This window comes from Dipodomys merriami, unplaced genomic scaffold (assembly GCF_024711535.1).
Source record: "Dipodomys merriami isolate MVZ:Mamm:240054 unplaced genomic scaffold, mDipMer1.0.p SCAF_1, whole genome shotgun sequence".
Lineage (NCBI taxonomy): Eukaryota > Metazoa > Chordata > Mammalia > Rodentia > Heteromyidae > Dipodomys > Dipodomys merriami.
In genome coordinates, this window is record NW_027202270.1 from 39,007,162 (window position 1) to 39,031,508 (window position 24,347).

The 24,347-nt window shown below is 36.4% G+C and overlaps 1 protein-coding gene across 2 annotated transcripts; it reads left to right on the forward strand.

Annotated features, from left to right (window-relative positions):
- The first annotated feature begins 2,197 nt into the window (after window positions 1-2,197).
- Window positions 2,198-12,298, forward strand: LOC138825597 (cytochrome c, testis-specific). Of its 2 annotated transcripts, none has more exons than XM_070020274.1 (3): window positions 2,198-2,286; window positions 4,939-5,160; window positions 12,015-12,298. In XM_070020274.1, exons 2-3 carry the CDS (start codon window positions 4,992-4,994, stop codon window positions 12,158-12,160), a joined length of 315 nt encoding a protein of 104 aa, XP_069876375.1. In that variant the 5' UTR covers window positions 2,198-2,286; window positions 4,939-4,991; the 3' UTR covers window positions 12,161-12,298. The 2 variants fall into 2 exon arrangements, with proteins under 2 accessions (XP_069876375.1, XP_069876385.1); XM_070020284.1 differs by lacking the exon at window positions 2,198-2,286 and adding an exon at window positions 2,659-2,919.
- Window positions 12,299-24,347: the final 12,049 nt, after the last annotated feature.

A 24,347-nucleotide genomic window follows, 5' to 3' on the forward strand; every position in this document is an offset into this window, starting at 1 on the left:
TTAAAAATAAATTAAAAAAACTACAGGTGCATATCCTGAGATTTTAGAGTGGTACTTTTTTTCTTAAAGAAAAATACTGGAGAATGTTAGGAAAGTAAATGTACCTTTGAATCATGTGAAATAATTTATAATTAAAATAAAATTAGCATATTTTCTTCATATAATTTAGATAGATTCATTGAGATACAATTCCTGCATCATACTTCAAATTCACCCATCAAAGTGTTCTATCAGAGTTTTTAGTATATTCACAGTTTCATAATTATTACTAATATTTGCCTTCAAACTGGATCTTTTGTCTTTCTCCAAATTGTGTAACCAATAACAAAACTGAGTAGAAATTGAGCAGTGAAAGAGACTTATTGTTGACCAAAAAACAGATGTGGGAAATAAACTTGTAGATCAACTTCTTCACCTTGAGACTTGGCAAGTTAAAGATACAGAACAAACTAAATGAGGTGGAGGTAGATTTATAAAGAGAAGTATTGATGTTTTTCTAGAAATAGTTGGAAATTTTCCAGGATTTCTGCCACTACATCTTTTTGCAACTTTTATGGTTATTTCCAGCAATAACATGCCAATTATCGTGGCACTGGAGGATGTGTCACTTCACATTCAGAAAGGAATATAATGAAGTTAGAGGCTGTCTGATATTTACTCTGGCAGCCATCTTAGATCCAACCAGTTTCAGCTTCCTCAAAGAGAAACTTCTGGAAGACAGACATGTTCTTGAAGAGAAACAAGATTATGCTGAGTTAGATATCTATGTAGGTCACCTAGGGAGTACTCCAGCTGATACAAACACCATCACAATCAATTTTACTTATTTTTGGTGGTAGTAGAGATAGAATTTAGAGTCTTGCTTGCTGGGTATTCATTGCTACTACTTGAGCCATACCCTTCAACCCACCACTATCAATTTTAGAGCATTTCATGACTCAATAAGGAAAGAGTTATCTTATTTAATTTGACTTTGTAAATTACAACTTTAGGACCATTTTGTAAGTCAGGTAATGAGTACATTTCTTTTTGGACAATGCCACCCCTTCCATTCCTTCCTTTGTTTTCTCCCACTTTCCCCCTCCTAGTCCTGGCCACAAATTACATAGTTTTTTCCCCACATAGTTTCTACTGAGTATCATGACTGCATTTATTTTCCCTTTCTCCTCCCATTTAAAAAAATTTTTAACTTTATTTTATTTTATTTGTTGGTTATGGGGCTTGAATTGAGGGCCTGTGTGCTGTCCCTGATTTTTTTCACTCCAGGCTAGTGCTCTATTCCTTTAAGCTCCACTTCTGGTTTTTGAGTAATTAATTGAGAGAAGAGTCTCACAGGGACTCCTCAGATCTCAGTCTCCTGAGTAGCTAGGATGACAGGTAGGAGTCACTGGCACCAAGTTTCTCCTTCCATTTTTAATTTGATTTTTGTATATGTGTGTGTGTGAGAGAGAGAGGAAAACTTGATTTTAGCTCACTGATTCAGAGGTCCCAGGCCAAACTTCACTCCACTGATTCTGGGCCAGTAGTGAGGTAGGACACAATGGTGGCAGGAGCACGGGGCAGAGGCTGTTCATCATGGCAGACAGGAAGCAGAGAAGGGACCAGATCAGGCAAAATTTTCAAAGGCACATCCCCAGTAATCTACTTATTCCAGCAATGCTCCACCTCCTAGTTTCCACGATCATCCAAAAACAGTGTCACTAGCTGGGGACCAAGTTTTCAGCCGATGGGCCTGTGAGGAATTACAATCATGTCCCAGGCAGAGACTATAATTAATGGAAAACTGGGGCTGCCGGGTTTGTTGTTTGTATTTCGAAGTTGCTTGGCACTGGTCCTTGTCTGTAGTAAGATCTGTTCTATTTTATTGACATGGTTGGTTACAGGCACCAAATAAAACCATTGGCCCATTCACAGAACATGGAGTTACAACTTCAAGCAAGGCCTTGTACACACGGCGAATATACATAAACAATTTAATTCTTTGGCTAAGCCCTGTTTGAACAAACAAACATAAAAAGGTAAGGCTGGGAACAGTTGATCGACTTGGCTGCATTCAATCTCAATCAGAGGTTACTGTACAGCAGAGGCTTTAAGCCTCTGCGAGAGTTGGGATCTCATGGGACTTGAGGACCAATCAGCAGCGCCGGTGGGGGCCTGGGCCAGAAACACATGCCTGGCCAGGCCTTCAGGGCTGACCGACGACACACGGCTCCCTTGGAGGTTGTGGTCCGTCTCCCACTGCACCGAGGCCGGAGGGAGGCAGAGGGCAGTGTTGCTGGGCCTGTGGTACGTGTGAAGAGAGAGGGCTGGCCATCCATGCCATCCCGGCAGGCTTGAGAGCGGCTGTAGGGTGGGGCCCGGGCCTACCCAGGAAGCAGCATCCAACCGTCCAGATGGCGGGAGGGCCCGGACCCCCCTCCCTGCCCCGGCCTCGGTCTCCCGGCCCAGCCCCCGTCTAGTGGGGCCACATTGTCCCTACGTACAGCAGAAGACGTTTCACAGTTTTTAGATTTTAAAATTGATTATTTGATGCAGGCCCCATTGCCGGCCCCTCCCTGATGGCCGGTTCTGGGGGGTGGGGGGGATCCGGGAGCGCTCTCCTCCCTCCGTGGGCGGACGCTGTCCCCAACATGGAGACGGACCGTTACCTGCAGGAGCCAGGTCGGGCGTTTGGAAGCTGGATCCCTGCTCCCGCAGCAGCGCAGTCGCAGCCACGGAGGGGAGGAAAAGGCCTTTGATACCTTTGGGGGCATCCGTAGTGAAGTGAGGCGATCTAGTCAGGCTCCTTTCCTACAGAGATCATGCTCGGGACCCCTCTCCACTACAACATGGCGAATCCCATTTCATCCTTAAAACAGTCCGTTGAACTTTTCCTCCATTTCTCATCACTTGGATTGCAGATGTTAAAAGCCCTAACTGGTACTTTGTTCTGACAATGCCGAATAGTCAGACACTGCTTGATCTGTAACCTTCACAGTATCTCTCCACTGTTTACCAATTTGAGACAAGTTGCCTAATCTCTGCACACCTCATCTTCTTTATATGTGGAGCTGGATAGTAATGGTCTCACAGAGATGTTTTAAATAAGTTAATGATAGATAAAAGTCTTAGAATATACCTGGTACACAGCAAACACAAATGTTTGCCACTCTTATTGTCTATTGGGAATTGGACTTATATCTTGGGTGAACGGTTAGTCATACCTTAATTTTAGTGAGTTATCTTAACCATACACTGTTAGAGTGTCAAATGTTTATAGGACAGAGTTATTTATATCTTGCCTCTTCTTATCCTGCTATTGCTATTGATTTTATTTTACTTGGAAAATGATCAGAGATCTTTTCACCAGCAACAATCTTCTGTGATTAAAGATGGCAGCAATAAAAGTTGTAATTGTGATTAATACTAGTAATTTGAACAGAGATAATAGAAATTTTTATAAGTGATTTTCATATGAAATCTAAACCCCATGGGTAAAATTTTTCTGAATTACTAATAGCATGTAATTAGTATAAATGATCAGTGTAGTATTTCTGCCTTATGTTAAAATCAGAAATAATTACTCTCTAATTAGTACTTATAAATATTTTGGTTTTTAATATTAATAAACTTTATGGTTATACCAGATATACTTCACTTAAAGGACATAAATTTGCTTTTATGGCTGAACTTTTTCCCTTTTGGCTTCTTTTCAAAGCCGTTGAATTTTGAACCTGATACACATAGGGGAAATTGAATGCAATACTTTGTATGATGTTTGGAATTTTAAAATAAGATTCTTGTGGATGAAATAAGTTTTCTTATCCTGTTTCTATTAAACCTAAAACCTTGATTACTAAATTTCTAATTTTTGGATACAGTTCTCTAAAAATAATATAATCTTTTATGTGGATTATTGATATTACAGACTTCCACATAGATTTAAAGAAATTAGTAAGATAATGTTGTGGCTACTGTGTATAAAACACCACCATTTGGCAGGTTAATACAAACATTTTTCCATTTTTCAATAGGGTTGTTTGGATAAATCTAGATTTAAGATTGTACTGCCATGCTTTCTGGTATAGCGATTTGTTGTTTTCAAATCCATCCCAAACACCAACTCTACTATATTAATTCTCCACAGAACACAAGAGCAGGAAAACAAAACCCAGCCACTGAATTCATTACTATATCAAAGGTTAATTTTGATAGGGTGAAATTGTTTTACTTTTTATGTTATTTTAAATGGCATAAAATCTGTTAGGTGTCCAATTGAATCTTTAGCCGTCTTCATCAAAGTAAGTTTGTTAAAACACTTTTATATAGTTATCACCATACAATAAGTTCTTCCCCCACTTAAAATCATGTATTTTCACTGTTAGTATTCAGTATATATTAATACTGACTGAAGACAGTAATGTTATTTCTGGTTGCTTTCAAATAATGCTTGATCTAGATTGGTAGACTGCTTTATTGCTAAGTGTGCAAAGTAAATTAAAAATCATTTTACTTATAGTTTGCTGTGATCTTTTTCTTTTCTGTATGCTTTTTAATTTTACACGTCTCCCTATTATTAGATACTCATAATAAACATCATTTTAAGTACCCTTCATATGTGTTCCATTCTTACTTTTAAGTAATGGGATGAAAAATTACACCTATCTACTTCACATTATTTTTTATATGAAATTTTGGGATTGGAAAAGAGAAGGACATGATTGACTCATAAATTGTTATAATTGGAAGCTAAAGTAAAACCAGTTTTATGTCAATAATTTATGAAGTAATTATGACTAGAAACTTAAAATAAGCCTGATAAATGAGATGATTTAGTCTTTTATAAAATTGGATACCATAATGTGTCTCTGTTTTTGAGGACTCAGACATTGAATTTTTTATGTAGTTTCATCACAATTTGCTACAGCCAAACTGATGGAATTCTTTTTCCGCCCCCAGCTTTTCAAATCTGATACTTTCTTCAGTCTGTGGTTAAAGGCTTCACTGATAAAATGGGAGACTTTGAAACAGGCAAGAAGATCTTTATTCAGAAGTGTGCTCAGTGCCACACAGTGGAAAAAGGTGGAAAGCACAAGACGGGTCCAAATCTCTGGGGCCTCTTTGGCCGCAAAACAGGACAAGCACCAGGATTTTCTTACACTGATGCAAACAAAAACAAAGGTAAAACCCAGCATTTGAGAATCAGTCATTTTGTTGTAAAGAAGATAATTTGGAATTATACTAATTGCTTAATTTACAGCATTGAAAATGTACTCCTATACTTATACTACTGAAATACTGATTTATGTCCCAAGACCTGTATTTGAATAATTGGTCAGTTCTTTGAATTTACAGTCTTGTGTGGTATAGATTTTTGTCCTTGCAAGCTATTTTATTTTATTCTGTACCTTTATCTTAAAATATGAGCTGGAATTTAAACATTCAAATAATATTTTCATGGCATAATAGTAGTGATTCTTAACAGGGTTGGGAAATACTAAGTAGTCTGAGTAGAAAAAAGGTAGATAAAATAAAAAGTTAGAAAAGTAACAAAGTTTTAGAGTTGAGATTAAAAGTAGAAAAGAGTATAATATCTTTGCCAGAAAACCTGTTAAACCTGGGCATGTATTTCTAATAAATGAGTGTGCACACACATACTCATACACATATATAATCTGAATTATCATATAAAATAGTATTAAAATAGAGAACAGCTCCATGTGTGTGTGTGTGTGTGTGTGTGTGTGTGTGTGTGTTGAGGTACTATAAAATAGTATTAAAATAGAGAACAGCTCCGTGTGTGTGTGTGTGTGTGTGTGTGTGTGTGTGTGTGTGTGTGTGTGTGTTGAGGTACCAGGGCTTAAACTCTTAAACCCAACTTTTTTGATAATGAATGGTATTCTACCACTTGCTCCATATTTCCACTTTTAGCTTTTTGCTAGTTAACTGGAGATAGTCTTTTATTTGTCCGCCAATGCTGGCTCTAAACCTTAAGCAGATCTCACACTTCTGAGTAGCTAGGATTTCAGGTTGAGCCACTGGTGCCTGGTTGAATCAACTCTATTTTGACATTATCTTGGGGCCTAGTATATGTTATAGGCCAGAATTTCACGTCATTAGTATTTGAAAAAGGCTTTAAAGTTTTTTCCTATTATTTTATTGAAGTGAAATTTGCATAACATCCTTTTTTTTTGGTTGGTCGTGGGGCTTGAACTCTGGGCAGCGCTCTACCACTTGAGCCACAGCACCACTCTCGGCTTTTTCTGCTTATGTGGTGCTGAGGAATCGAATCCAGGGCCTTATGCATGCAAAGCAAGCACTCTACCACTGAGCCACCTTCCCAGCTCATAACATCCATTTTATAGTATGTAATTAATTAGCATTTAGTATAGTCATGATACAGAACAAACCTCTATACTTTCAATTTTTTTTTATAAATCAAGAACACTTTTATCTATTAGATTATCACTCTCTATTTTCTTCTACGACCATTCTTTAGCAACCACCAATTAGCCTTATCTCTGGATTTGCCTACTGAATATTTCATATAAAAGAAGCAAAACAAAAAGCTAAGTATAGTGGCTCATGCCTGTAATCCTAATCACAAGGCTGAGATCTGAGAATTGTTATTGAAAACCACCTGGGCAGGATTATCTGTGAGACTCATATCTCCAATTAGCCAGCAAAAAGCCAGACGTGAAGGTGTGGCTCAGGTGGTAGGGCACCAGTATTGAGTGAAAAAAGCAAGTGAATGGATAAAGCCCTGACTTCAAGTCCTAGTGTACACACACACACACACACACACACACACACACACACACACACACACACACACACACACACACAAAATATGTAACCTTTTTATTTGACTTCCTTTGTTTAGTCTGATATTTTCAAGGCTTATTAAATAGTAGCATCATGTAATAGTACTTTTCTCTTTCTTCCTGATGAAATGCTAGTTATGGCCTACAGCTTCACAACTCAAATCTACCTTCGTTGTAACATTGTCCCTCTGTGTTTCTGTCTTCATGTGATTATTTTTTTTTTAAGATTAGCAGTCATACTGGATGACAGGGGCCCATCTTACTACAGCATAAACTCAGACACATTTGCAATGACTATATTTTGAAAATAAAACCACAATCTGAATACTGGAGGGTAGAGACTCAACATATCTTTATTTGGGTGACACCTATAATAAAAAGTATACATGCATATAAAATAGATAATTGATGAAGTACTTACACTAAAAGAAAAATACAAAAGGATTTAATCTGTTGAGTGAGGAGCATGTTAGCCCTTCAAATATATTAAAGTCTTAACTGGTAGTACTAGGGTTTGAACTCTGGGTTTCATGGTTTCTAATCAAGCATTTTACCACTTGAGCCACACTTCCAGCCCAATGTATTAACACTATCATTTATTTAGGATGTGCAAAAAAAATTTAGTTAATAAGTATTATGTAGTAAAGAATTTCTTTGGTTGTTATCTTGGATTTCTGCTCTACCACTTGGGCTGTAATTACACTTCTGCCTTTTTTGGTGATTAGTTGGAGGTAAGAATCTTACAGACTTTCCTTCCTGGGCTTGCTTTGAACTGCCATCCTCAGATCTCAGCATTCTGAGTAGCTAGATTACAAATGTGAGCTACCAGTGCCCAACTAGATTATTTTTAAAAAACAAAAATATGAAGTCCTCAAATAAAGGACATGTTATTTGAGGACAAATTGATATTTTTAGTTTATTTATGAAATAAAAAATAGTGTAAGTAGCTTACTATGTTAACTAAAGTAGGAATTTGAAACAAGGCAATTTAAAGTAAAATACAGATTTCTCTCTTAAATGAGAACAATCATCAACTCAACATCAATGTTAATACAAATTATGGCATATTGTCAGCTATATTTCTGTGCATAAGTTTTATGTTGCAAATAATCTTTTCAGGAGAATATAAGAATTCTGATTTAAAGAAAGTTTTTGTCTAGTAAAATTTTTGTAGGGTACAATATTATAAAATTCTTGATTGCAGCAATCTAATACTGTGTAGTTTTTTGGTTGTGGTACAATATACATACCAAAATTTATTATTTATGTCATTCCAAGTGTACCATTCTGTGACATGAACACATTCACATTGTTTTGTTGTCACCATTATTAATCTCCATAACATTTGCATTTTCTCAAACTGAAATTTTGTTACCATTAAACAGCCTTTGGCACATTCTACTCTCTGCTTTTGTGAATTTGACTACTCTAGTTAATTCATATGTTAAATCTTACATTGTCCATTTTTTGACTAGCTTAATTCAGTAATCACAATACCTTCAAGAGGAGTAATTCATGTTGTACAATATATTGTAATTGCCAACTTTTAATAGGCAGTTCAAATGTTTCTTTCTTCATTGATGAAACTGGGATTTTTTTTTAGTTTTTGACTATTGTGAATAATGCGGTTATGAAAATGAGTATACAGTATACAGCTATCATTGAGACATACCTGTACCATTTTGCACAATGTCTGTAGCATTTTATATTCTCATCAGTGATGCATTAGAAGTTCCATTAGTAATATATCCTCACACTTTCATGTTAAAAAAATATATAATATGTCAAGCATTGTTGACTCATGCCTGTAATTCTAGCTACTTGAGAGACTGAGATCTGAGGATCATGGTTCAAAGCCAGCACAGGCAAGAAAGTTTGTGACTCTTATCTACAATTAACCAAAAAAAGCCAGAAATGGAGCTGTGGCTTAAGTGGTATAGTGCTAGACTTGAGCAAAAAATACTCAGAGATAGTGCCCAGGTCCTGAGTTCAACCCAAGAATGGCACAAAAAGTAAAATAAAATATGTAATAGCTAACCCAGTGGGCGTGAAATAATACCTCATATGGTCCCATTTCTTATTTCCTAATAATTAGTGAAGTTGGGCCATCTGTTTTGTGTTTTTTTTTTAAAAATCAGTGAATGGATAGGATTTTTCTTTTGAGAATAGTATCTGTATAGTGTATTGAAGTGTCATTGCATCTTTGGTAAATAAAAATTGAAACAGGTTTAGAAGAAAATTGAATTAATTCATGATTTTCTTGGAACTTTATTTACTTAATGACTGAAGTAGAATTTGAACCCAGGAAGTACCTTTAAGGAAATTATACTGAGTTAGCATATTAGCTAAACTATCTTATCAGCTATTAGTCCTTATATTTTGCCTATTGTCATTTCAATTTCATTTATAAATATAGCAGGATATAATGAATTGTGAACAACTTTAAAATATTTTGACTCCATATACATTACATGAAAATTCAGAGTTCAAACAGTATTTCCCAGTATATGTGACAAGGAATTTATGTATATTTGCTAGTCCTGGCCATCTCATATTTCTCTTCCTCTACAAACTAATTTTGTTTGATAATAGGAATTTTAGTGGCCAGACTTTAAATCATATGTGTATGCTTCTATTTTTTTTATTTATTTTAAGGAAACTGTTGAGTCTATAAGGATGAGAAAATTTACCTTTATACCACAGATGATTTGTTTACATTATTTTAACTCTTTATACCTACTCTATTCTAGTATGATAGGTAACTTTTTGGTCCTATGTAACCATAATTACCACGGTAATTTTTTTTACCTTTAAATACTATCAGCAGGTATGCTTAGCTCACACTATACTATCTGTATTTATCTTTTGATTCGTTGGTAGCCAATTAGTCGCGACACAAAATATTAGAATCATGTAGTCAAAAGTTACTGGATGTTTGAAGACATTTGAATGTTGCCACTGCGTTATATAATCATCGTCTTGAACATAGAATTATTGGGAAATACATTCATTCTTCAAAATGTATATGCTTCATGTTAAATTATTATTTAGGAGAATATGAAATAAGCCTGATAGTTTTCTCTTATGAGTTACTTGCATTTAATTGTTTACTTATTTAATTTTAATTGTTGTTGTGATGGATTGATCCGAGGACCTTGTACATGCTAGGCAAGCTCTCTACTGCTGAGTTATATCCCTAGCCTTTGATTTGATTTTTATTTTCCTTGATTTTTATTTTATTCTTTTCCTCCTAAATTTCCATAATTCTTCCTAAAACTTAATAATTTTGCTATGCATTGAATGATCTTCTTTAGCATTTCTTGGGACATGCTTTGCTTTTCCCACTGGTAGTTTTAGAGCCTTTGTTATTAAAAAGTTTACTTGAATTACGTATTTTAATAATTTTGTTCTATTTTAGTTGTTTTTAAAAATCTCAGGCTACTAAGTGCAGACACAGATCTCTTTTGTTTGAATAGCTCTTGTGTTTGTCATTTTATTATTTAATAAAATAGGTTGTTTCATCTATTTCCATATTCTCTGATTATGCCTTCAGCATCACCTTTTTTTTTTCCTGTCATTCATGTCTTGGTTTTATCTTTTTTCATGTGAGCCATCATTGCTCTGATTTGAGCACAAAGGCCTTTAGTTCATAAAGATCTTTTTTTTGAATCCATGGGAATACATATTATCATGGTCTTCATCTAATGTGTGTGTGTGTGTGTGTGTGTGTGTATGTGTAATATTCCTTCTGTGTAGTTTTTATATAGTTTTTTTCTTCCTTTACCTGTGTGTCTGCAATGTGTACATATTTTGTATACTTTTTTCATGTTTCTTATTTGATTATTACCTTTTGATGAGGACAATTCTTTTTTTGGGGGGGAGGGTCCGGTCGTGGGCCTGAACTCTGGGCCTGGGCGCTGTCCCTCGGCTCTTCAGCTCAAGGCTAGCGCTCTACTGCTTGAGCCACAGTGCCACTTCTGGCTTTTTTCTTTTTGCTTATGTGGTGCTGAGGAATTGAACCCAGGGCCTCATGCATACAAGGGAAGTGCTTTACCATTGAGCCACCTTCCCAGCCCCGATGAGGGCAATTCTTGGACTAATTCTTTACAGGAGAGAATGAATGAGGGTCTAAGTTGTCTTGACTTAGGACGTCCTTTTCCTCTGACTTGTATGTTAGAGATATGTGTCTGGTGAATGTGTTTGTTTTTGTTGGGATGTTATCTGGCTCTTTACTTCAGTTAACAAGACAGACAGGTGTAGGGTTATATAACCTCTGCAGTTTTCTGTAACATGTCCTTTCAAAGACAGCATGTCTATATTGTTATTTCAAAATCCTGATTCCCCTGGCCTTTATGGTGTCAAACTGAAACTTTCCTGGCCTCCCTGATTCTTTTTGAGCCAAAGGAAAGGTAATGACTTTGCCATTCAATGTGTATCACGTGTATTTTAAAATTAGTTTTTAAAAGGAAAAATAGATGAACTTTCTTTGCCATTTTGAAACTGCATTTCTGAATCATAGGTTTTTTTGTTTTTTTGGGTTTTTTTGGTCGGTCATGGGGCTTGAACTCTGGGCCTGGGCACTGTCCCTCAGCTCTTCAGCTCAAGGCCAGCGCTCTAACACTTGAGTCACAGTGCCGGTTTTCTAGTGGTTAATTAGAGATAAGAGTCTCACGCACTTTCCTGCCCAGATTGGCTTTGAACCATGATCCTCAAATCTCAGCCTCCTGAGTGGGAATCACAGGTTTTAATGAGAGATCTGTTCAGTAGCACCTTGACATGATTGGTAGGCATAACATTGTAATACAAGTTTGTAGTCACCAATTTCTTAATTAAAGTAGCTTTGACATCTTAGGGAAAGTTACTTTCCTCTGTTTTGGACCATCGTTTAGCAAAATAAAGGATTCGGCTAAATGATCTCCAAGATCTCTAATAGAAGGAACTCTGATAAAACACTACTTAGACACAACATGTCTGTAGTGGCAGTTCATTTGTGTAGCTCAGATAATCCTAAACAGCTCTTGGCTTTCTATAGAGAAGCCAAGGAGTAGAGTCTAATTTTGGAAATTTTGTATAGCTTAGAGTACATATTCTTAGCTAAAGCAGTCTTTTATGGAGTGGGAAGATAATCTTTGTTCACATATATAAGTCATATCAGAAAGTAAGTCCTAGAAATGTAAGTATGAAAACTTAAACTTATTTTCAACTTTATAGGTGTTATTTGGGGAGAAGAAACTTTGATGGAATATTTGGAGAACCCAAAGAAATTCATCCCTGGAACTAAAATGATCTTTGCTGGTATTAAAAAGAAGAGTGAGAGAGAAGATCTTATTCAGTATTTGAAAGAGTCAACATCATGAAATACTGTTGCAACTTCAAAAATAATAGTTATCACTTTCCAATATTGTGTTCAAAGAAGTAGTGTTTGATCTTTCCTGATCAGCCTGTAGTAAGTTTAGCATTTTAAAATAAAAATTGACATTTTTGATTATGCATAATCTGTTGATCAGATTCTTTTAAGAACTTGAACTAGTTTTTGTCTCCTTACTCCTTAGTAAGGAGTACCACTTGAGCTACAGCTCCACTTCTAACTTTTTCTGTTTATGTGGTACTGAGGAATTGAACCCAAGGCTTCATGCATACTAGGCAAGCACTCTACCACTAAGCCACATTCCCAGCCCTGGAGCATAGTTTAAAAGCAGTAATTGACAGAAAGTTCCATTAAATCTGTTATGTGCCCAGCCTTTCTCTTAATTGTTTCTGGCAAATGGGATGACAACAGTCAGAATGGAGGAGAGGAAGGAAACTGAAGTCTATTGTGCTCCAATAGTCTGCATGCAAAAAATATTTTGTAAGCCTAGCAACTTCTGTTGGTGATGGTGGTAGCCTCTATATACTTATTTCTCTGTAATTTAAATGTAGACATAGGGGATATTAGCTTTAATTTTCATTAAGTCATGTTTGCCTTTTATTATAAATAATATTTACCCTTAAGAGAAAGAAGTGTGGAAAATCTAGTCAAATAGTCATCTCACTGTCTTAGTTTAGGAATATTTTGGGGGAAAATAAGAGCAAAGGACAAAAATAAAACCTGAACACAAGAAAAGCATGTCCTATGTTGATTAACATATACAACGTAATACTTTCACCTTTGTTTTTCAACATCCTGCTAATTTTAAATGATATGAATTTGGACTATAGGGAACTTTAAAGAAGGAGGAGAACACCCCCCAAAAATTCACCAAAAATGTGGATAGAGACCCTATCTCACCTTGGGAGTAAGGACTGGGGGACAGGTTTACATATGGCCAGTTGAAGGGAACAGTGTCTCCAGTCAGTGTTAGTCACTGAAGCAGCTCTGCAGAGCTCAGTCGCCCAAATGATAGAGCCCAGGGGAGGAAGGAAGAACAGTTTGCAAAGCAAACAGGTGGGTAGAAGACTGGCAAGGGGATGTTATGGCTGAGATAATTACATCTTTACCTCTCTTGCACTTCACAATACCTCTGTGAAATGGGGTTTCCCTTCTATAGTGAAGACATTGGGGTCTAGAATCAAAACTTAAATCTTTCCCAATTCCTGTAACTTTTCACCATTATCCATAAGGATTATGTGTTAATTAGTTATAGTAGATGCTACATGGATAGATAACCTAACAAAGTTCTAGAAGTGAGGGGAACATCGTTTATTTTATTTTATTTTTGCCAGTCCTGGGGCTTGAACTCAGGGCCTGGGCTCTGTCCTTGAGCCTTTCAGTGCTTAAGGCTAGCCCTCTACCACTTGAGCTACAGCTCCACTTCTAACTTTTTCTGTTTATGTGGTACTGAGGATTTGAACCCAAGGCTTCATGCATACTAGGCAAGCACTCTACCACTAAGCCACATTTCCAGCCCTGGAGCATAGTTTAAAAGCAGTAATTGACAGAAAGTTCCATTAAATCTGTTATGTGCCCAGCCTCTCTTAATTGTTTCTGGCAAATGGGAGAGAATATACTCCTTTTGGAGGCTAGTGTCAGTATTTTGTAGGAAAGTGTCTCCAGGGACTGATAGAGCCTTTAGGCAAAGATGAGCCTGTTACTCTCCCTGAAGGAATTTTGATGATGGCAGCGACCATGTGTAGGGATTCCAATGTTTTCAGACAAGAGCTGGGTTTGCAAAGATGTAAAACTGAAGACACACTTCCTACTCTTAGTTTGTATGAAGTCATCTCTGGGATGACCTTGAACTTAACTCACATAGTCCAGATTTATACAACTCTGACAGACGGTAGCACACCCCAGAGAGGACTGTAAGGAGGCCTCCTATTTGGAGTTTTAGTTCTTTTTACATAAGGGAATTAGAAGTTAATATAAGCAGAATTTAAATAATAAAAGCAGTTAGGTGGGAATGCAGAATACTTACATAGATTTTTATTTTTTAAACAGTCCAGTTTAGTGGTATTGTGTTGTGTTTCTTTTTTGTTGTTGTTTTTTTGTCAGTTGTGGGTCTTGGACTCAGCCTGAATGCTGTCCCTCAGCTTTTCAGCTCAAGGCTAGCGCTCTACCAATTGAGCCAGAGTGCCACTTCTGGTTTTCTGGTAGTTAATTGGAGATAAGAGTCTCATGGACTTTCTTGCCCAGGCTGGCTTTGAACCGTGATCCTCAGATCTCAGCCTCCTGAATAGCTAGGATTACAGGCATGAGCCACCAGTGCCCATTCTTTAAATGAATGTTTAGTAAGCAAAACATAACTGCTGATAGCAATATTTCTTGTGTTAGGAAAGTTGAAATTTTGCAAATGAACACAGAAATTAAGTCTGTGTTTTGATAGGTTTTATGATTGAATCTGTATTATCTTAGGCTTTATTTTTATATCAATTCATATTAAGTGACTTCTGATACTATGATGATTTAATCAGTACTAATTTAGCTAAACTAGAATTGTGTTTCCCAGAATCCACCGTATGGTTCCCAATTAGTATTGGTCACAAGAGAAATTTGCTTGAGACTAGAGGAAGGGGTTTCAGGCCAGAAACCTTTTGGGAGGTCAGTTCAGAGGCCTTAGTAATAACTTATTACTTGTCATTAATCTATTGGTGCTTCTGTGTGTGGTGAGCAGCCAGCCCTCCTACTCCCCCTGGGTCCTTTAAAGAGTAAGGTCCAGCCTCTTCAAGTCAGGTTTGAAATGGTGAGGACCAGACAGCATAGGTAGCAGTTTGTCCTCTCAGATTTATCCTTGCTTCCCTGTATTGGTCACATATTTGTTTCCACATAACTGCCCTGCTGATCTGTAACTTTAAGCATATCAGCAGGTATAGAGCCATCCACATGTAGACTCTACCTGACCAAAATTGAATTAGGTTCCTCTAAATTCTTCTTGAGTAGGCCCTTGATCTTGACTTTACTCTTTAGCAGCTTATCCCAATATGATCAAGAATTCTACTAAATCAGTTTAGTAAATCAGTTCCTACATATAGTATCTGGCATGCATTAAGTAAGAACCTTGTCAGGTTGAAGCCTCTCTTCCCTTATCCTAAAGTTTCCTCTTAATACTTTTTTATCCACTGACCTTCCATACTGCTTTTTGGCATATAGATTCCCATTTTAAAAAACTTCATACTTGAGGTTAATTTCTCCTATGCCAAAATTTTCTTCATTGCAACAGTATCTTCATCATAAAATCTTCTTACTGCTTTAAAAAGTCTCAGAATTAATTTTTTCTTTAACACCCATAACCTTCTAGAGTCTTCACCAGCTCTTCATCGTGATCTAAGAGGCCTTTTTCTAATCCTCTAGCCCTGACCTTCTGGACTTTTTCCTTCCCAGTTTCTCCTCACCTTATGTATGATCTAATCCCTATGGCACATATCTTATTCATATCATTCAAAGTGGATCTGTGTCCCAGCCAAACCTTAACTGATACAAGCACCAATCCTGTACTACACATCTACTTTGTGAAAGATAAGAACTTTGCAAGGGATTTCTCTCTGAAGCTCCTTAACCTAAATTAGATATGCCTTGATACAGCAGAGGAAACAATTTAGTATCTGAACTTGTCGGTTATATCATTGGTTCTTAAACTTGAACTAAATATTCTGTAGAATAAAGATTCATGTTAACTAGAGAACAGATATTTGGATAATGAAATCTGAAAAAAAGCCCTATAGTCTCCTTATTTGTGTTTATTAAACCAGTACAGGAAACTAGTGACTAGGAAATTATGCTCATGCCAAACATGAGCATATCATGTTGGCTATCATGTTATTTGTCATATTATTATTTGTTGTCATATCAACAAAAATACATCTGAAGATACTGCAAACAGTTGAATGATTCTTACTTTAGGCACTGGCAGTTGTGATATATTTCTTGACAAGGCAATGAGGGAGTTGTGGTGTTTTATTTAATTAAGTTCCAAATGTGAGATCAGTTAACTTGGCAATTATGTTTGAGTTAGAGAAGGAACAGAAACAACTCTTCAGAAAACAGTGGAACATTGTTACATCATGCATTTTTCAGACATTTTATACTATTGAGTGAAGTACTTCCCACATGTACTGCTAGTTAGTAGTTAGAGGTTTACATTATATCACAGGGTGGGAAACAGAATAACACTTATTTGTCAAGAAATAGCACTATTTTTCATTTATTTTCAAAATGGCATTTAGTTTTCCATTTTATGTTGTGTACAACAAAATTTTGAAACTATGTTTTTTGCTTATTCTCCCTTCTCAACACCTTCCAAAATAACATAAGTAGAATTTAGTCCATTTTTCATCTCTATTAGTGATCATTATTATACACTTGTGAATTTGAAACCACAATTTCATGCCATGCTTTAGCTTGAATTCTTCACTTCCCACGAAGTGGGACTTCACTTAAATGGAATACTTTGAAAATAGGGCAGTGGGAATGGGGTGCCACCATAGGAGAATAAGGTTGCAGCTGACAGGTAATACAGGACTGCAAAAAGAATAAATGAATTCTTCCACTAATGACAACTCGGTTTTTAAGACAAAACAAGTCTAATGAAAGGGCTGACACCTCCCTACTTCTTCATATCCTTCTCCCTACCTCATTGTATAGCTACTAGGCTTGGTGGAGCACTAATCACTGTACCTGAAAAGCTGAGGCAGGAAAATTGAGAGTTACAGGTCACCAGAGATTACATAGTGAGTTCCAGGTAGCTATGCACAGGGAGACAAGGAGACCTTGTCCTAACAAAACAACATGAAACACCTGCCCCTCCAATCCCATAAAGTGTGAAGATGCTTTTAAAGGATAGAGAGGCTAGAAAACATTGAAAAACTGTTCCTGTACATTCATTGTCAAGTTGAAAAATTCACACCCCAGAAACATTTCTAAAATCTGGGACTAGATCCAGATCCTGGTCCCACAATATCTGATTTTCCTATTTTCCATACTGTGTTCTGCTACATCCGTACACTTTATTTTATTTTTCAAAATTTTTTACTACAGGAACTCAATTCAAGCTCTTACACTTGCTAGGCAGGTACTCTATCAGTTGAGCTGCATCTAAAAGCCCCACATCCATACACTTTTTTAAAGCTCTAATTTATTTTGTTATCTTTAAGTAGTTGTTCAAAGGGCTCGCACAACAACATGTCAGCTCATGAGTACCATGCATCTTGATCATTGGCATCCCTTCCATATTTCTCCTTATCTATTCTACCCCACCCATCCCCTCAAGCTACCTGGTTCCATTTTCACACATGTACATTGAATAGCATGACTGTATTAGCCTACTATTCCTCTCTCCATTTGTCTGAGAACTCGTTAGGTCAGTGCACTGTTAAGTAGCTTTTTAAAATTTAAAAAAAATTATCTTTAAGAACTGAAGAAAATTATGTTAGGGGAAGTAATTCAGGCCCAGAGAGACAAGGAATGTATGTTTTCCCTTATATGTGGAAGCTAGATTTAGCTTCTAAACTTCATATAAATACATTGGTGGTATGCAAGTATATATATGAAGTCAAATGCACAGAGGAAGTGAGTACTTGAAAGGGGTGGATGAGGTTTAGGGGCAAGGGGTAGACAAATGAAGTGGAGGAGAATGTAAAGAACTTAATGTATTTCCTACAAAATTAACAAGAGTGAGGGAAGGGGTAGGCAAAGGAAAGGTGGATGAGAACGTTGAAAGGAGTGACATAGATCAAGATGCATTATATTCATAAACTGCTTTGTTAAACAGCAACTCCTTTGTACAACTACTTAAAGATTTAAAAAAGGGAAAATCTATTTTTAAGTTGTTGTACAAAGGGGTCTTAATTCAACATGCCAGTTGATGAGTACAATGTATCTTTATTATCTATATATTTTAAATCTGAGGTCCACACACTTTAAATTACCATCACTTGTCCTACAATGATTTTCATTATAATTATCTCACACTGCCTCTTCATTAGAGAATCTACTAAATAAGAAAAGCTTATTTTCAATGTATTAGATAGGTGTATAATATAAAACATAGAATTTTTATTATTGCAGAAATTTTAAAAAACAATCTAGAAAGACAAAATGATTTAAGTGGTGTGACAAGAGTTGTAGCAAAGTACAGAGCAGGAGATCGAGTTTCTCTGCCCAACTCAGATATATTTTTTTTCTTTTTTGTGTCATCCTGGGGCTTGAACTCAGGGCCTGGGTGATAGTCCTGAGCATTTTTATGCTCAAGGCTAGAGCTCTGTCGCTTGAGCCACAACTCTACTTCTGGCCTTTTGGTGATTAATTGGAGGTAAAAGTCTCATGGATTTTACTGCCTGGGCTGGTTTGAACTTCAGCCCTTAGCCTCTTGAGTAGTACTAGTATGAGCCACTGATACATGGCTGGTTTTTGTTTTTAATTAAAAAAATCTTCAAGGATTGGTGTCAGTGGCTCATGCCTATAATCCTAGCTACTCAGGAGGCTGAGATCTGAGGATTCTAGTTCAAAGCCAGCCTGGGCAGGAAAGTCTGTGAGACTCTTATCTCCAATAAACCACCAGAAAACTGCAAGTGGCACTGTGGCTCAAGTGGTAGAGTGCTAGCCTTGAGCTCGGGGACAGAGCCCAGGCCCAGAGTTCAACCCCAGGACCAACAACAACAAAAAAATCTTCAAGTAGTTGAACAAAGGGTTTTCAATTCAACATATTAATTTATACATATATTGAAATCATTTTTTAATAATTAAAAATCACATGAGCCAGGTGTTAAGCTGGAAGTGGAGCTGTGGCTCAAGGGGTATAATGCTAGCCATGAGCACAAAAGCTCAGGGACAGTGCCCAAGCCCAGAGTTCAAGCACCAAACCAGGAAAAAAACAACAACAACCACTCATGCAAATGTTGAAAGGAAGTTATCAGATTTTTCTTTTTTTAGTTATCAGATTTTTACTGCAACTTAAGAAAAGACTAGAATAGGAGCAATATACTGACATCACTACTACAACCATTCTTAAAATTCTCATCAAAGTCAGTGTCAGAATATCTTTGGAGGTTGAAATTCATTTAATAGGGAGAATATTTTTGCAACTCAGTCTGAAGAAGTCGTGGGAAGGTACAAGAGAGAGTAGTCAGGTTCAAAAAGCAGATGCCTATTTTGGCATTGTAACAAGAGATATATTCTACTAGGCAAAAAGAATTATTTTGGTGAGACACTAACGCTAACCAAATTCTCTTGTTATTATAGCATAAAGTTCATAATTTGCCCAATTGGTGAGGTTCTTTTTCTCTGGATTTATAATATAGGTATCTGAAAAGACTTAGTTTGGTCTGTATCTTGGTAGTAAAACAGATGATAAGGAAACTTTGCAGTGCATACGAAAGTCACATTAGGAAGCAGGTTATGTGCTGAAAACTATTTAAAGAGAACATCTTTTGGAGCCTAAACTTGAGAAGTATTCATCATCAGTTTTATCTTGGATGAAACAAATTCCACAATACATAAACTACATCATTTAGATGTTGTTATTAAAATATAGCTGTAATGTAATTAGAATTTTAAGAATGGTAACTAATTATATTAGTCACTTTTATATTTTGTATTGATAAAATTAATTTCACCCGAGATCCATGGCTTCTCAAGGTTCAAAGAAGTCATAAATTTTATTTATTTATTTTGGAAAAGCAAATGCTCATATTAAAACATTATAAATGCTTTATGACATGTATATGTATATATATAAGTGTATACAGGTACAGGGGTGGGTGGGTATGAGTGCCAGTCCTGGGGATTAAGCTCAGCGCCTGGGCACTATCCTTTGAGTTTTTTTGCTCAAGGCTAGTGCTATACCACTTAAGCTACACCTTCACTTCAGGCTTTTTGGTGGATAGATGAGATAAGAGTCACATAGACTTTCTTGTAGGGGCTGGCTTTGATCTATAAACCTAAGATCTCAGCCTCTCTAATAACTAGGATTATACACATGAACCACAGACACCCAGTTTTATATTTTTTGAAAGGTTATTTGAAACTAAAGCTTCTTGACTTTGTCCTAGTGATCATTTATCATGATCACTCAAAAAAAGAGTGGAGTTGTCATGTTTGTTTTTGGATATTTGTCTCTGTGAAACTTACTCTTGGGAGTAATATTTCATCTTTGAATCATGCCACAAACAACAGATGGGATAAATGGAGACCGTCTTTTAGATGATAATATTTATATTATATTCTTATAAAATGGGTCGTATAAAACATGTAGAACAGCACTTTAGAATGACTTTTTTATTTAGTGAATGAAGGCATTGCACCTAAGAAGAAAGGCATTAATGCTTAACATTTCTTTCTAACACTTCTTGTTATATTAGCTCCCTAAATTAGGACCTAAATGAAAAGGTGTTGTTGAAATTTTCTCTCCAACTTTTCTCCTTTTTATGTTGATAAGTCTATATTTTCAATATCAGTATTAATTCTAGTTATAGACTACTATTAAATATAAAATTTATATGGTATTAAATACTATATAAATCATATCTATAACATATGCTATCTTGATCATTCATCTTACAGATTTTATTTTATTTTTGCTCATCCTAGGGCTTGAACTCAGGGCTTTGGCATTATACCTGAGCTTCTTTCACTCAAGGCTAGCATCCTACCACTTCAGCCACTTCTGGCCTTTTCTGTTTATGTGGTACTGAGGAATCAAATCCAGGGCTTCATGCAGTCTAGGCAAGCACTCTACCACTAAGCCACATTCCCAGCCCCCAGCTTTTCTTACTGTTACATTCCATCAGTGGTATCTTAAATTGTCAATTGTGTGTGTGTGTGTGTGTGTGTGTGTGTGTGTGTGTGTGTGTGTGTGTGTGTGTGTGTGTGTGTGTGTGTGTGTGTGCGCGCGCACATATAACTTTTTTATGCCAGTACTAGGGCTTGAACTCAGGGCCAAGGTGCTGTCCCTTACCTCAAGATTAATCCTTATCATTCTTACATTTGGAGATAAGATTCTTGTGGACTTCCTGTCTGGGCTGGCTTTGAATTGTCATTTTCAGATCTTAGCTTCCTGAATAGTTAGGAGTTCAGGTGTGAATCACCAGTGCCCAGCCTCATTGTATTTTAATATCCTAATTCCCTGGCTAGATGGAACTCATTCTTTGAGGAAAGAGATGAGGACTTACATGTCTGCTTTAGTTCTTAATTTCTACATGCACAAAAATGTGGAAATTGGGGCATGAGATGATCTCTAAGACTCCATCTAGAATAAAAATATAATGGATCCCTTTTGGAATGACAAAATTTATCAAGCACATCACCTAGGGTTTTGCACTTTAAAACCATTTTATGTCCTCAAAAATATTTTTAAAGTGTTATTTTTTTAAGTAAAGTTACCTTTAAGAAGACTAAAATGTTGAATTTATCCATGTTCTACTAAATTTGAATCTCCAAATATATGGAAAACATTTTAATAATTTTAAGCTAACTAAAATATTTCATAAAGAAATCATTCTCCAGAAAGATATTTTGGTTATTGCTAGTGAGATAAAATATTCTATTGATTTTTTAAAAAGTAGTAAAAAGCATCTAAAATATTTATGGTGTGATATTAAGCCTTATTTTTCTTTAACTTCATGGATCATTATTATTCACCTAGATATCTTTAAAAATGTAAAAGCTTACATCTTAGGTACTTATTAATCTTCAATACACTTAGGAATGCAAGTGGACTCATTGCTCAGAGCAATTAGTTATAATTTCTAAATTTGAAAGAAGAGAAATAGGAATATTAAAATGCACTTTAAGGTAAACTTTTTTTCTTTTTTGTTATTCTACTTTTTTTTGGTGCCAATCCTGGGGCTTGAATTCAGGGTCTGGTTGCTGTCCCTGAGTCTCTGTGTGCTCAAGGCTAGTGCTCTATTATTTGAGCCACATTGCCACTTCTGGCTGTTTTGGTAGTTAATTAAAGATAAGAATCTCACAAGCTTTCCTGCCCTGGTTAAGCCCCAAATGGAGATCCTTATATCTCAGTCTCCTGAGTAGCTAGAATTATAGGCCTGAGCCAGGGCACCTGGAAAATGCTAACTTTTTTTGGGGGGGGGTCAGTTGTGGGGCTTGAACTCTGGGCTTGGGTGCTGTCCCTGAGCTCAAGGCTAGCACTCTACCACTTGAGCCACATCGCCCCTTCCAGTTTTCTGGTGGTTTATTGGTGATCAGAGTCTCACCGACTTTCCTGTCTGGGCTGGCTTTGAACCATGATCCTCAGATCTCAGCCTCCTGAGTAGCTAGGATTACAGGTGTGAGCCACCAGTGCCTGGCTAATGCAAACATTTTTTAAAAATTGAAAATGAAATGTAGCTTTGGTGGGTGAATGTCAAATATAATTTATATAAGATATACAACCAAAATGTATGAAAGCAGGAGTATAGATTTTGCTGTGGAAGCAGGTAAATTTCACATAGCATGTGACTTTTTAAATAAGTCTTAATGGAAAAGAGAAGTTTGAGAGGCAGAGAAGGGAGGAGGGTGTTTCAGGGCAACACTGAGAAAAGAGAAGGTGTGCTTGAAGAATATATGGAAGGAGAAGAGAATAGAAATGGAAAATAAAGGTGAAATGACTAGGCGGTCTAATCTTAGCTTCTAGGGGTATAATAAAATCATCACAAACTTGGTGACTTGGAACAACAGTATTCATTCTCTCACAATTCTAGAGGCCAGAACTCTGAAATCAAGATGTTGACACAGTTGATTTTTCTCTGGAGGCTACAAGAGAAAATCTGTTCCATGCCTCCCTTCTAGCTTGTGGGGCAGCTAACAGTTCTTGACCTTCCTTACTTGTACACACATTGCTCAAGTCCTTATCTCTGCCTTTACATCGCCTCTGTGCATCTCTATGCTTCTTTTCTAGAGTGTCTAAGGAGAATAGTATCATTGCATTTAGGATTTATCTTTAATCCATAATGATTTTGTTTTGAGATTGTTAACCTGCAAAGAACCTCTTTCATTGATTACATAATTACATCTGCAAAGACCCTCTTTTCAAATGAGTTCACATTCACATATTCTAGGCTGGTATATCTTTTAGGGGCTTCCATTAACCCCACTACATGTCACTGGACAAGGACTTATCTCTATAGATAACCAAGGTTATAAGCAAGGTTGTACCATTGTTATTCTTATTATAAGGAAGACAAAACGGACTAGTAGAGAATGGATAGGGTAATGAAAGCTTGAATGAAGGAAAGTGGTTTTAGAGATGAGATCTGAATTCAAAGAGAAATTTCTGAGATAACACATACCAGACTGGAAATTTAAGTTGGAGAGAAATAAGAATGATCTTGGATAAATTGGAGGTATCTATGACATTTCTCTATGTAGGAGCAGAAATCTTGAAAAAATAAAAATGTAGGTTTAGGATTTAGTAGAAAGTTTATGTGGTCTACTAAACTCTCAGTGAACCATACTTGTGAGTATTCACACTTTGACCTTCCTTTAACTGACTGGGCATTGGGCTAGATGATTGTTTTTGGCCAATAGGATACTAGTACTAGCAAGTATTATGTAAATTTGATAAGCTCTTCTATTTCAGTCTTCTTGAAATAGTCTTTCTTGGAAGAACAGATTATGAGAGAGAAGCCATGTAAAGAAGGCTGTAAATGAGACATCATGGGAAAATAGGCCTCTTAAGAAAGAAGTAAGCAACATTAGTCATAGTAAGTGCCGAGTTCCCAGGTATAAGAATCCTTCTTGGACCTTTGAGCGCAGCCTAGCTTCTAGCTGAATGTAGCTACTACATCAGTGACTCCAGCTAACATCAAGAGGAATATAAGAGTCACGGTTTAATAAATAGAATTCTGAGAAGCAGAAAAACATCATTTTAAGCAATTACGTTTTGAAATGGTTGGTTATGTGTCAACTTTCTTACATATATGTTGATGTTCCTTGGTCACACAATAAAAGTCAGTGATGTTCTCTTAGGGATGAAATGATTAGAGGAAAGCTCAAATAATATAAGCTCATTATGTTTCTAGAGTTGGTACCAGGTTGTGTGATATTGGAAGCTGGGATGTATTTATTCATGAACAAAAAATGTGAAGAATATTAGACAATCTCTGATATTCTGTGCAGTGCTATTATATACAAAGTTT